The following is a 13,229-nucleotide window of genomic DNA, read 5'->3' as shown; positions in this document are numbered from 1 at the left end:
TCTGCAACTGACAGGTAAATCAACTTTTATAACTCCATCTGTATAGCAAAACTCCTCCATTCAAGATTGTGTATTACAGCCCTAACCCTTTTTCAAACTTGTTCATCTTGGTAACTGCAATATTTACACATTTACAAGACTTCCTGTTCTTTACCCATTCAAGGGGTTGGTAATAATCCAAGGCTGCTCCTGAATTTCTCTGCTCACAATCCACTTCCCTCATGCACAGTCCCTTTAACCTGGTCCTCCTTCCAGCTATACATTTCTTGAGCTGTACCCTGGCCTTGAACAGGCTTCTCTTGTCCTGGTTCCTGCTTTCAGGCTGGGTTCCCCTTACCCACTCTAGGCTCTCACACCATCACAGTTGCCACTTTTAGGGGCAGCAGCTACTTCTCAATTCAGCCTGAGGTTATTTAGCCACTTTGGGATCCCCCCTCTCTTCCAAGGGTCCTGGAGGGGGTCTAGGCAACCAAAGACCCATTGCCCCTACAATTAAAAGCCTTAATCATTTAACAAACCCACTTTCTTTCAACAACACTCCCCTAGTTGGGCTGGGCTTTCCTCCCACTCAGGGACATCCCATGCACTCCCCCCAGTGACTCTAGGGAAAGCTGTCATGATTCAGTAATCCCCATATAATGGGGAATTACATATATATGTGTGTGTGTATAATTTAAATTTATACCCGGGGTGGTCCTTACCTTGGGGAGGAGGGAAGAATTCTGGAATGCGCTATGATTATCACGGCTGGGGTTCATTTCAGGCTGAAGTTGAGTGCAGGCAGCTGGGAAGAATCAGCAGGAGAGGCCCCAGCACTGAGCTTCTGAGCTGGTCTGGGGAAACTTTCCACTCTTGTGTGGTGATGATTTCATGGGTCGCATATGTGACCAGGAGCCAAGAAAGCCCAGAAAAGGGGAGGAGGTTGGGGTCTTGGAGCCCAGATTATTATTTATTTAAATAGCCTGAGGGGCAGAGGGAAGCCCAGAAAGGGGGGCTTTGAGTGTCCATGACTGTGCTTTCACAATCATGCATGTGCTTTCACGTGGCAAATGGCCCCAAAGGATTCTGGGAGCTGGGGGGGGGGCTAGGAAAAGCCTATAATACGCCTGTAAATGACACAAAAAATCAGGCATGAGCAGCGGGGGGTCAGTGGAGATTAGCACTGCTCTAAAATTAAAATACACCTGACACCTGCTCTAAAAGTATTTTAAGAATTTCAAAGGTTTTGGCAGCAATAAAAATTTAAGAATGGAGGTGCACAGAGGTAGTAGACCTGAAAAACGTTAAGTTTCCTAAGGGGTCCTTTTACTAAGGTGTGCTGAAATATGGCTTGCGGTAGTGTAGGTGCGAGTTTTGGGTGTGCACCAATCCATTTTTTAGTGCACCTGTAAAAAAAAGGCTTTTTTGCCAAAAATGGACGTGCGGCAAAATGAAAATTGCTGTGCGTCCATTTTGGGTCTGAGACCTTACCGTCAGCCATTGACCTAGCAGTAAAGACTCACGTGGTAACCGGGCAGTAATGACCTACGCACACCAAATGCCACTTGGCGTGCATCTGTTACACGCACCCGAAAATAAAAAATATTTTTCAGACGCACGTATCGGATGCGCGCCAAAAATGAAATTACTGCAAGAGCCACGTGGTAGTCGGGTAGTAACTCCATTTTGGTGCACGTTGGGCTCGCGTAGACGCGTGCCTTAGTAAAAGGGCCCCTAGGTTAGGTAATATTGAGGTTTAAAAATTCAGATTCATGGCTGCAAGATGATTTATGGTGTTTAAAAGCAAAATTGAGGGGTTTTTATATGATACAATTATGATTTTAAAAACATTTGGAGTTGTGCAGAGTTCTGTGCAGGCAGGTTGCAGTCATGGAATGTCAATGCTTTGCAGCCCACCAATCCAGCACTACCACCAGGCTCATTTGGTTCTTAGGTAAGTGAAGTCTGCAGAGTGGACAGTTTTGTAGATCACTTTTTTGCAGTTTGGGAGGTGTAGTCTGAGATAGTTTCTTGCCTCATATTTAGCGTTTCTTTGAGGTAAGTTTATTAATGGTACCATATAGTCTGACGCTGTACCATTTAGTATTTGAAAGAGAAAAGGTACATAATTTGAAGGTGATTCTCGCTTTGATGGGAAGCCAGTGTAATTTGATTAATAAAGGGGAGAACTTTTAAAATGAGAGATTTTATATATGAACCTGGCTTCAGTGTTTTGAGCTGTTTGGATTTTTTTCCAACAGGTACTCCTTACAGCCAAAATATATGGTATTACAATAATCGAATTGGGATAATGTTAATGATTGTACCAATAGTCTGAATGTTTCTGATGAGAAATAGGGTATGATCCTTTTTAGTTTCCAAAGAGACCTGAAAGATTTTGTGATTACTGAGGAAACTTGAGTATCAAATGTTAAATATTTGTCTATAATTATACCTAGAATTTTCCGGGTTTAGGGTGGGAACTGAGCTAGTGGCAGTGGGGCAGTGAGACCCGGGTTACATATATATATATTTTTAGCCTCTAGTTATGCTATGTTAACCAAAATGTCTTCATATAAAAGTGATTTTACATTAAAAACTGCGCATGCTGTATAGTTGAGCTATGCTCTCATTTCTCTTTGGGTTTGGGCCAACTCCTCCCCATCTCTCTCTTAAGATAGATTTTTTTTGGAGAGCAAACTCTTCATAAATTACTATCCAAAATGGGCAAAGAAGAAAACCAAATGAAAGGTTTGTTTTGAGTGAACAGCAAGGCCGATGAAAATATATCAAATATGTGAGATTAGTTATGTGAGTAACGAACCCATCCCTCCAATTATATCTTCAAGACAGACATATTCTTCAACCCAAAGTAAAAAAAAAAAATCCAGAAAATAGGATGGATATTTTTAAAAATCTGTTATCTTTTAATGAAGAAATAATTTCATTCCAAAATATAGACACACAATTAAATAGTTTAAATCACTTCAAAATATAACATGTCCCCCAGGTATGTTTCTAACACACACAAAACAATACTTAACAGCAATACAAAAAAAATCCCATACAATAGTTTTGTTACAATACCAACGAATATTGTGAAATTCTTTAGTGTCTCTTTATCTGCAGTACCAAGTGGAGTCAAGTAACAGTAATTATGGATTAGAAACTGTTTACATTTAATAGCCTTATATTTTTGGTTCAAAAGTAAAAATGCCCTTTCTTTCTTAGGACACAGTGGAGTGCTTGCTGTTCATGGCTCCCATAGCTAAATTGAACCAATCTGACTGGAGCAACCTGAGGCTGGGATATTTACAAGGTCTATCTACAGTAACAGCCAATAACTAAAGAACTCATAAGATGAAAGGTCAATGAGTAAAAGTAAAGGCAGGCAGCAGCTGTGATAAATAATAAAGCAACAGTTTTGTGCGCATGCATACTAACAAAGCACACTGTATCACAACGAAGGCCACACACTTTATGCAAATTTGTTAACAATACCACATACTAATGATCCTTCTTTACACATATCGTAAACATTCAACAACCTAAGCTGCATATTGCACCATTTCAATGCTTCGGACTCAGGGAATACTGAATGTCCAAAGCTCAGGCTGATTGGGATGTATGATTCCTGCACTGGGTTATCTCATTCTACAATATTTGGGACTGGCTGGGCCAGATTTGGGGGTCTCTTCTAGAACGTCGTAAGTCAGAAAGTAGCTATAAAAGGATGATGAATTACATCCAGTACAGTGAAAGGAGGATCATGTAGTTGATATGCTGAAAAGTGCCAAGAGTGTAAGATTCCAGAAACCCCAAATCTGCTTGGGGGATAATTTTATTACAAGATGTCTAGGTTTATAAAATCTTGCAGAAATGGTGCCTAGATTGTCCTGCTCGAGAGCAGGCATAAATGTATAAAAGTGTATACTTTATAACATATGCGTGTACGTTCCAACTCTGCCCATCCTCCATCCAAATTCTGCCCCTGAGCATACCTACTGAGCATAAGTATGCGCCACCTTGCACTACGCATAGCTTTAGGCGGCGCTTAATTTTATAAGAGCCCATTTATGTTTGTAAATCAATGTTTTATGTGCAAAAATGGCTTAAAAATATTACCCTCTAAAAGTGTACTTTAGTTTGGGTCTTTACAGCAGGAAAATGGAAGAACTGCCCCTTGAGATGTAGCTTTGAAGTCAGAAGACAGGCCAAGAGAAAAAGTAATAATATATTTAAATATATATTACTTGTTCTCAAATTTTTGCTGTATGTTTTCTACTGAATTGCAGTAAAACGATACTGTAAATAAATATTTGTGAAGGTAGTTGGCATGTGGCAAATGTAATAGAGAAACTTGTAGAAGTAGCTTGTGAAAGCTATTTCAACAGTGCTGCATAGTGATACATCTTTCCTTCAGAAAACAGTTTATACCCTGAGCTGACAGGATTTCACGTGGCCTGTGGTAGCTTCTTATATCAGGCATCAGAGCAAGGACAACAGCATGGAAGAGAGTGAGGCAAGTGAGTGGGGCAATGCAGGCTCACTGTCTTGTAGAGACCTCAGGAGTCACGAGCAAGAACTGCAAAACATCTGTGTGAAGAAACCTGCAAGACTCTTAAACTTCAATTTTGAGAATGTCATGGTCTGAACTTCGAGCTGCATATGTGTTTCTAACAAGGAAACATATTTTCATGAGGACACCCACAACCATTTCATACAGGTAGCACTGAATTCCAATAGACAACCACAAAACGTGATGTTTCATTTACGTGAACACCAAGGATAAATATTAATGGCACTGACAAGATGCACTTTTTAAAAAAATATTGCTGAGAGACAAATGCCTTTCCAACCAGTCTCTACAGTAGCCTGTCCTACAAATGGACAGCATGAACAACCTTGGAGGTTAGAAGTTGACTGTTAGGAAGTGCCTCCTGGTGTTTCTCCAGTCTTGTTGCAAGGTGTCACCAACCTTTTTAGAAAAATTAAAACCCTGAGATATTGCCAGATTGCTTTGCTTTAATTGCTGCACAAATACATGACAGCATAAGGGTAGACAGGCAAAAAAACTAGTCGGTGGCTGGCATACCTCTTACACACATTCATTTTCAACTTACAATCTAGGACAAGCAAAAGGGCCATCACCCCACACATCCGTTGATCTGTGTGACTTACAAGATCAGAAATCTCGAGGTCTTCACTTTGGTGCCTGGTCTTCCCTACCAAAACCCCATCTTTGTTTTTCAATGCTCCACTGATATTGTGTCTTTATTAACCATCTTATCGCATACCTTCAAAGAACGCATGCAGAACACCTGGCGGCCTGCTAAGGCAGCACACACTCAGAAATGAAACAAGGTTTGCAAACATATCTTAAAAGCCTGTATCAGTAGGCCTCAAAATAATAATGATAAAAAATAAACTAATGAACAGATACAAGTGTTTGGTTTTTTTTTTACAGACGTGCTTACTAATTTTAAAGGATAAACAAAATAATATTATGGAAGATTACTCAGGAGTAGCATTGGTCAGCTCAGGGATTGTATGGCACCTGTGGTTTTATAAACAGCTTTAGTTAACGAGTACTTCAAAACATACTTCACAGTTTTAAGAAGATCTGTGCTGATTTAAAAACTAGATTCTATATAATTTGAACATTTTCTTCTTTGTATATGACAGTGTCTATTTGGGAAAACATATTTACAGTAATAACTTGTATGGCTGATCTGTTAAAATTAGCTCAAAAGTAAGTATTTCCTTAAAATTACACTTTAGCCCTAGATCATAGCGTTTTTAGCGCATTTTGTACAAGTCATTTTACACACAGTAGGACAGACTTGTAAACAAACTGCAGACAATGTCTGGTAGGTACCATTTGGGAAATGGAAATATATACACGCTTCAGGAACATAAATTATTCAGTGTTAAATGCATAATCATAAGTTTGTTTTTACTCTCATGGTGAAACCCCCCTACCCCCTTGTACAGTGTATAAGTAAACTGCTTTACTAAAAGCTCCCAAGTACTGAGAAAGCAAACTGTTAGTTCTATAAACAGTATTAATATTGTAAACTGAACAGGGTTCAACACCATGTGCAAAGGTTTCTTCCATTGCTTGCGTTAATACTACCCAACCATATTCAGAATTGCAACCCAAAAACGCTGGCTGGTTGTTGTTCCTTGCACCAAAATCAGCTCAGAAACAATGCACTCCAATTTACCTTTGCTTTAAATCAAAACTTTTGTTTCTGTTGCCTCCTCACCTAATAAACATCTAAAATCTACAACTCTTAGAATGAAAGTACTGTGCTACAGTCCTTGGAACTTTTTTGTTTGTTTGTATTAAAAAGTTTTATTTTGTCAGGAGACGCTGCACTTGCTCATTCCACTCCTCTCTGAAGGTAGCTGCCAGGCTCTCTTCATCATCTGTTCGCAGGTAGCTTTCATCATCATCAGTTCTTATGTAGCTCTCATCATCTGTTTGGCTGCAGCTTGCCTGGGGGAGTGGGGGAGAGGCAAAACTGAATAATGCTGAAATGTACACCAGACCCAGATTCCAAATACCTAAGGGGATCTTTTATTAAGCCCTGGTAGCGTTTTTAGCTCGCGGTAGAGATCAGCTGGTGGTTAACGCTGAGACGCCCTAATTATTCCTATAGGCATCTCGGTATTTACCGCCAGCAGATTTCTACCATGGCCTAGTAAAAGACCCTCTAAATGACCCAATCAAAAGATCAAAACTAATCTTAAGAACAGCCATACTGGGTCAGACCAATGGTCCAGCGAGACCAGTATCCTGCTTTCAACAGTGGCCAATCCAAGTCACAAGTACTTTCCATAAACCCAATTAGTAGCAACATTCCATGTGAGGAGAAGAAAAGGTGAGGCTTCATTAATTTATTCTAAAATTTCTATAATTATTAACCTAAAAATAGGTTGAAAGCGAATTACATGCAGAAAACATCTAAGGGAGCGATTCTATAAAGTGGCAGTTAGAGGCAGGTGTGACGTGCGTCAAAGGCACCATCAAATTGACAGACGCCTATGTGCTGTTCTATAAGGTAGCACCTAAGTGCCATAGTACTACTACTACTACAAATCATTTCTATAGCGCTACCAGTTGTAAGCAGGGCTTCACAATTGAACATAAAGAAAGACAGTCCCTGCTCAAAAGAGCTTACAATCTAAATCAGGACAGACAGACAATAAGGGATAAGGGTAGGACAGACAGATAGGACACATAGGGAAAATGCGGCGGTAAGTCCAAGGGCACCAAGCCGGAGCTACCGCTGGGCCAAAGAGGGCACCAGCGGTAGTTCCAGTCCCAGTGCACCATTTCCTGCGATAGGGAAAATAGGTCTATTTTTTAGCACAGCAGTTACCCAGCGGTAATTGAATAGCGCCATGCGCTACCCAGTTACCAAAGGCATTAGCACCTCTTTTCTTCTAGTGGATGTGCCTGTCGCTTGGGGAAATGCTCAAAACTTCGGCACTGTATGGAACAGCGCCAGGAAACACAGCAAGAACGTCACAGCAAAACAATTTCTCAATGCTCAATAGTAACAGCATGCAAATTACGGGGTCCTTTTACAAAGCCGTGGTGAAAAGTGGCCTGTGGTAGTGTGGGCACGTCTTTTGGGTGCACGCTGGACCACCTTTTACTGTGGCTGGGGAAAAGGTAATTTTTTAATGGGCCAGGAAATGGGTGCGTGCAAAAATTAAAACTAACGTGCTGCTATTTATGGCCTGAGCCCTTACTGCCAGCCACTGACTTAGTGATAAGGGCTCACGTGCTACCCGCATGGAATCCATGCAGCATGAGCCTAAATGATACACTTCTATCACATACCAGTGCCCTCCGCCCATGCACACTCTCACCAGCAAAGTCTGTGCCATTAAATCAGCGCCTGTACTGCTAGTCCTCTACTGCTAACTCCAGACTTCATTCCATTTCCCTCGCTGCACCTTATGCCTGGAATAGACTTCCTGAGCCTATATGTCTAGCTCTATCTCTACCTGTTTTCAAATCTATGCTAAAAACCCACCTTTTCACCCACCACTGCTTTTGACTCCTAGCCACTACTCAATTTGCCCTCCCCTAGGGTTACCATTTTGTGTCCTCTGAAAAAGAGGACACGTCACACCCCCTACCCTGCCCCCACTACACCCCACGCCCCGCCTCCACCACGCCCCTTTCGGGTCCTCATTCCGCCCCCTATTCCCCACCAGCCCCGTCACATAGTCCCCTCCCTGCCCCCCCCGTCACATACTCCCCCCCCTCACTTACTATCTAGCCCTGGTGGTCTAGTGGCGTCTTCTCTTCGGGGCAGGAAAGAGCCCCCTCTTTCCTGCCCGAAGCGCTGCCTGCCCTTGCCTGCTGCATCCTCCTCGGTCTGGCTGGGAATTCAAAATGGCCTCCGAGAGTTGAAGCGGCCTCGTGAGCCAGACAGAGAAGGATGATGGACAAGGGAGGCAGCGCTCTGGGCAGGAAAGAGGGGGCTCTTTCCTGCCCCGAAGACGTCACACTAGACCACCAGGGAACATGGTAAGGAAGGGAAGGGGAGGGGACGGGAGACCAGATCCACGGTGCATATCACCCGCCCACTGCATGCCCACATTTGTCCAGAAATCCGGACAAACATGCGTGCGGGCAAAATCCGCTGGACGCCCCGGACATGACCTCCCCTTGTTCCTTCTCACCCAGTACTTCCCTTGTCCTTAATTGTTTTGTCTGTCTCTCTTATTTTTAGATTGTAAGCTCTTTTGAGCAAGGACTGTCTCTCTATGTTGGATGTTCAGCGCTGCGTGCGTTTGGTAGCGCTATACAAATGTTAATAATAATAATAATAATAATTCAGTATAAGAGAGCACTTATGTACAGAAATGATTAGAATGCTGGAATTTACGCCCCTTCCTGCCCCCTGAAGCTAGGCTTCTCCTTATAGAAGGAGGTACCTGGTTTAAGAGGGAGGAGTGGCCTAGTGGTTAGAGCACCGGTCTTGCAATCCAGAGGTGGCCGGTTCAAATCCCACTGCTGCTCCTTGTGATCTTGGGCAAGTCACCTCCATTGCCTCAGGTACAAATTTGTGAGCCCTCCTGGGACAGAGAAATATCCAGTGTACCTGAATGTAACTCACCTTGAGCTACTTCTGAAAAAGGTGTGAGCAAAATCTAAATAATTAAATAAAGTAGGTACTTATTTAGGTACCATTTTATAAAAACACATCGCCACCTATGTGTCTTTATAAAATACTAGCGTAAGCAGCGGAAACACTGCCTACTTGCAGGCATGGACACTCACACTTGCTCTTAAACAGGTGTAAATATCTGTGCCTAGATTATCCAACAGCTGCTGACCAGTTAAACTGCCTGTTCGCAGCTATCCAGTCATTAATGCCACTGAAAACGACTGGTTAGCACCGAACTCGCAAGCGGCTAACGTGGGCATTCCAGGGGCGGAGTCGGGTTAAGTGCTGATATTCAGCCCCTCACTGCATAAGGAAACCGCTTAAATCCAGCCACATAAATAGCAGTCCTATCTTAACCCATTAGTGCCCAATGTACCCCTATGGGCACTTATTATGGGAACACTGGGCACTAATGGGCTAAGCGGGTTGGCTTATGCAGGCAAGGGCTGAATATCGACTCAGGGGCCCTTTCACTAAAGGGTTTCTGCATGGCAATGGGCTTGTAGCGTGGCAACCTGGAACTACAGCTGGCACAATGCGGGTACTGGCAGTAGTTCCACCCCCAGTGCATGCCATTTCCGGCGCTAGCGGAAACATTGACAAAATATTTCGGCAGGGGGTTACCCGGCGGTAATCAGGCAGCATCACGCATTGCCCGGTTACCACTAGGTTAGCACGTGAGCCCTTACCGCCACCTCAGTGGGTGGCGATAAGTGCTCCTCCGAAATGGCTGCGCGGCAAGTGCGACCTTACTGCAAGGCCATTTCATTTTTGGCTATTTTTACCCGCTGTGGTTAAAGGCGCCCTGGCACATGGCAAAAACGGTTGTTGCCACTAGCGCAGTGCCCTTTTTACTGCAGCTTAGTAAAAGGGCCCCTTAGCTGGCTATTGGGCTCATTTTTGAAAGAGAAGGATGTCCACCTTTTGACATAAAAACGGAAGATGGACGTCCAAATCGGTATAATCGAAACCTGATTTTTGAGGTCTCCAACTGCAGTCCGTCGCAAGGACATCCAAAGTTCAAGGGGGCATGTTGGAGGCGAGGCGAAGGCGGAATTTGGGCATGCCTAACACTTGGACGTCTTTGACCCATAATCGAAAAAAACAAGGACGTCCCTGATGAACACATGGACGTTGTCACCCAGACCTGTTTTTTTTATGAAGGCCACTGCAGTCCCCATAGGGTGCCCAGTTGGTGTCCTGGCATGTCAGGGGGACCAGTGAACTACAAATGCTGGCTCCTTCCACGACCAAATGGCTTGCATTAGGACGTTTTTGACATGGACGCCTTTGGTTTCAAACATCGCCAAAGTCAGAAACGTCCATGTCTAGGGACATCCAAATTTAAGGATTTGGACATCTGTGATGGTATTTTTTGAAACGAAAGATGGATGTCCATCTTTTTTTCAAAAACTTTCCCCGCCCCTGGATTTCGCCGTTTTGCAAGGACGTCCAAATTGCAACTTGGATGTTTCTTTTGAAAATGCCCACGTGTTAGCCAGCTCAACTCCCCCCCCCCCCCCAGATATCCAATGTTGAAGCTCGGACAGGGCCCAGCATTGAATATTCGGGAACACTGCCGGGGGGAAGAGGGGCAGCAAAACGCTCACCACCACTGGCTGAATATCATCTGTGCTGCACCCCTGTACACACCTACTGGCAATGTATGCACCATTATGTCAATGCATGTAACTCTACGCCAGTTGGCATTTTATAACAGGTCGCATATGTGTGAAAATACCTTTATAAAACTACCCCCTAGGTATGTACATCTACCTTAGGAGGATACTTACTTGAGAGGTGAGTGAGAGAAGGATATTGCACTCATCCCTGCAAACTGACCTGTGGGCAATAAAGCATGCAAAAACAGGGAAAAGACAAGTTGAATCAGTGAAGCAGCCAGGCCAGTGAATTATTCTGAAGAAAGCCATGCAGAGCAAGGGAGGGAGTGAGTGAGTGAGGTCATGACTATACATTTAGAAGTCATTAGGAGAGGAAAGTGAGTGGAGATGGCTTCATAAGAGAGTCCTAAGATGTCTTTTCAACATTTATTTATTTAAAATTTCTACCCTGCCTATAAACCTAAGTGGCTTCCAATAAAAACATACATCATCTTCAAACAAAATAACACAGCACAATGAAAATGCCACAATTCTGAATACATCATAATCAATGATTTACATTGCAATGTTACCCTGCTTGAAAAGACTATTGTGAAAGAGAAGAACACAATTGCAGAGGCCGTGGAAGAGCATTCCATAGAGTGGACCTGCAATGGAAAAGGCTCTTTTCAAAGTGACAGAGTAATCTCAAATCTGGGACTGCCACCTTCCTAGACAAATCAGATCTCAATGGTCTATTAGCTTGATAAAGCTGTACAACATTACGCAAATAAACAGGACGGGTACAAAACAGACTCTGATACATCAATACCAAAACTTTTTATTGAATCTGCTACCTTACAGCAGTGGTGTAGACTTGGGGGCACATTTTGGCTCCCCCCACCCGCTGTCATCGTCTCACAATACCTTGACTGGTGGGGGTCCCCAACCCCTGCCAGCTGAAGCATTTGTTCAGTGTGGATCTCTGCCGTATTGCCTGCCCTGCTCTTCCCCTCACGTCGTGTACACACTCATTTTAATGAAATTTGAGTATGCCTGAACAGTTGCACATGCTCAGTTTCACTAAAACGAGCATGCACGCGACATAAGGGGAAGAGCAGGGCAGGCAATGCGGCGGAGAACCGGGGTCCAGCACTGGACAAACATTTTAGCTGGTTGGGGAAGGGGACCCACGCCAGCCAAAGCAGGGGTCCCAGTGCCAATTTGGGAGGCCCTGGCTCCTGTGGCCCCCCGTAGCTAAGCCACTGCCTTACAGGCAACCAATGCAAGTGCTTCAGTGCTGGCGAAACATGCTCAAACTTTGCAATATTGCAAACCATACGCACAGCAGCATTCTGGATAACCTGTAAGGCATGGACTCTAGACTGTGGCAATTCCAAACAAAAGGCATTGCAAAAATCCAACCTCATTAAAACCAAATTGTTGACTAGCAAAGTTTGAAATGTCTAGTATTTAATTAGGTCCTGAAGGCAAAGAGAAATAAAGGTCAAAGAGCAGGGGCATAGCCATGGGTGGGTCTGGGTGGGCCTAGGCCCACCCACCTTTGCCCGAGGCCCACCCAGAGATGGTGTACCCACAATCCCTACCTTTCCTCCCGCAGGTCCGGGATCACTGCCGCTTCCTTCTCCTTCCTTTGCCGCCGCCGCTGCAGAGCTTGCAGCATACATTTTCGGGCTGTCCGCAATTCACACAGGCAGATGCGACAGAGGGAAGGTCCCAGAGTACCTGTGTCAATTGTCGACGGTCCTGAAACGTAAGCTGCAAGCACTACAGTGGTGGCGGGGTAAGGAGAAGGAAGCAGCAGCAATGGATAATGGACTAAAAGACAGAGGTATGCTGGCCTTTCTGAGAGGTGTGTGGAGGGAGGGGGTGCTGCAGGGAATTCAGAAGTGTGCTGGATTTTTTGGGAGGAGGGGGGCTGTAGGGAGTGGAGAGGTGTGCTGACTTTCTGGGGGGCTGTGGAGAATGGCACGGTGTGTTGGACTTTCTGTGGAGGGGGCTGCAGAGAATGGAGAGGTGTGCTGGATCTTCTGGGAGAGGCTACAGGGAAGGGAGAAGTGTACTGGATTTTCTGGGGGCTGGCTGCAAGGAATGGAGAGGTGTGCTGGAGTTTCTGGGAGGTGGGGGATCAAATACTAAACCCACAGGAGGAGGGAGGCGGAATGGGCAGAAGGCAAGCCAGCCAGATGCTGGGGGGGGGGGGGGGGGGGGGGGGGGGGGGGGGGGGGGGGGGGGGGGGGGTAGTGAGAGGGAGAGAAGCTGGATGGGGTGTGGTAAAGAGGAGAAAGACACATCGGCATGGGGGAGGAAGAGAAGGGAGAACCTGGACAGGGAAATACAGGGACACAGAGAAAAGGAGATGCTGAACATAGAGGAAAATAGACACAGAGATGGAAGGTGGACATGGAGAGAGAAGAAATGCCAAATGGACCGG

At 44.5% G+C, this 13,229-nt stretch overlaps 1 protein-coding gene across 9 annotated transcripts in view; it reads right to left on the bottom strand.

Annotated features, from left to right (window-relative positions):
• Window positions 1-5,433: 5,433 nt before the first annotated feature.
• DTNA (dystrobrevin alpha) overlaps window positions 5,434-13,229 on the bottom strand; it is a 567,561-nt gene continuing 559,765 nt past the window's right edge. For 8 of the 9 annotated variants that reach the window (XM_030214003.1, XM_030214021.1, XM_030214069.1 and 5 more), the window contains one exon: window positions 5,434-6,481. In XM_030214003.1, coding sequence (XP_030069863.1) covers window positions 6,338-6,481 — 144 coding nt within the window. In that variant the 3' untranslated portion in view covers window positions 5,434-6,337. Of the gene's footprint in view, window positions 6,482-10,966; window positions 11,016-13,229 lie in introns of all 9 variants that reach the window. The other variant, XM_030214061.1, reaches the window with a different exon arrangement.

This window comes from Microcaecilia unicolor, chromosome 1, assembly GCF_901765095.1.
Source record: "Microcaecilia unicolor chromosome 1, aMicUni1.1, whole genome shotgun sequence".
NCBI lineage: Eukaryota > Metazoa > Chordata > Amphibia > Gymnophiona > Siphonopidae > Microcaecilia > Microcaecilia unicolor.
The sequence above is the reverse complement of the archived record's forward strand: the minus strand, read 5'-3'. Positions and strand labels throughout refer to the sequence as shown.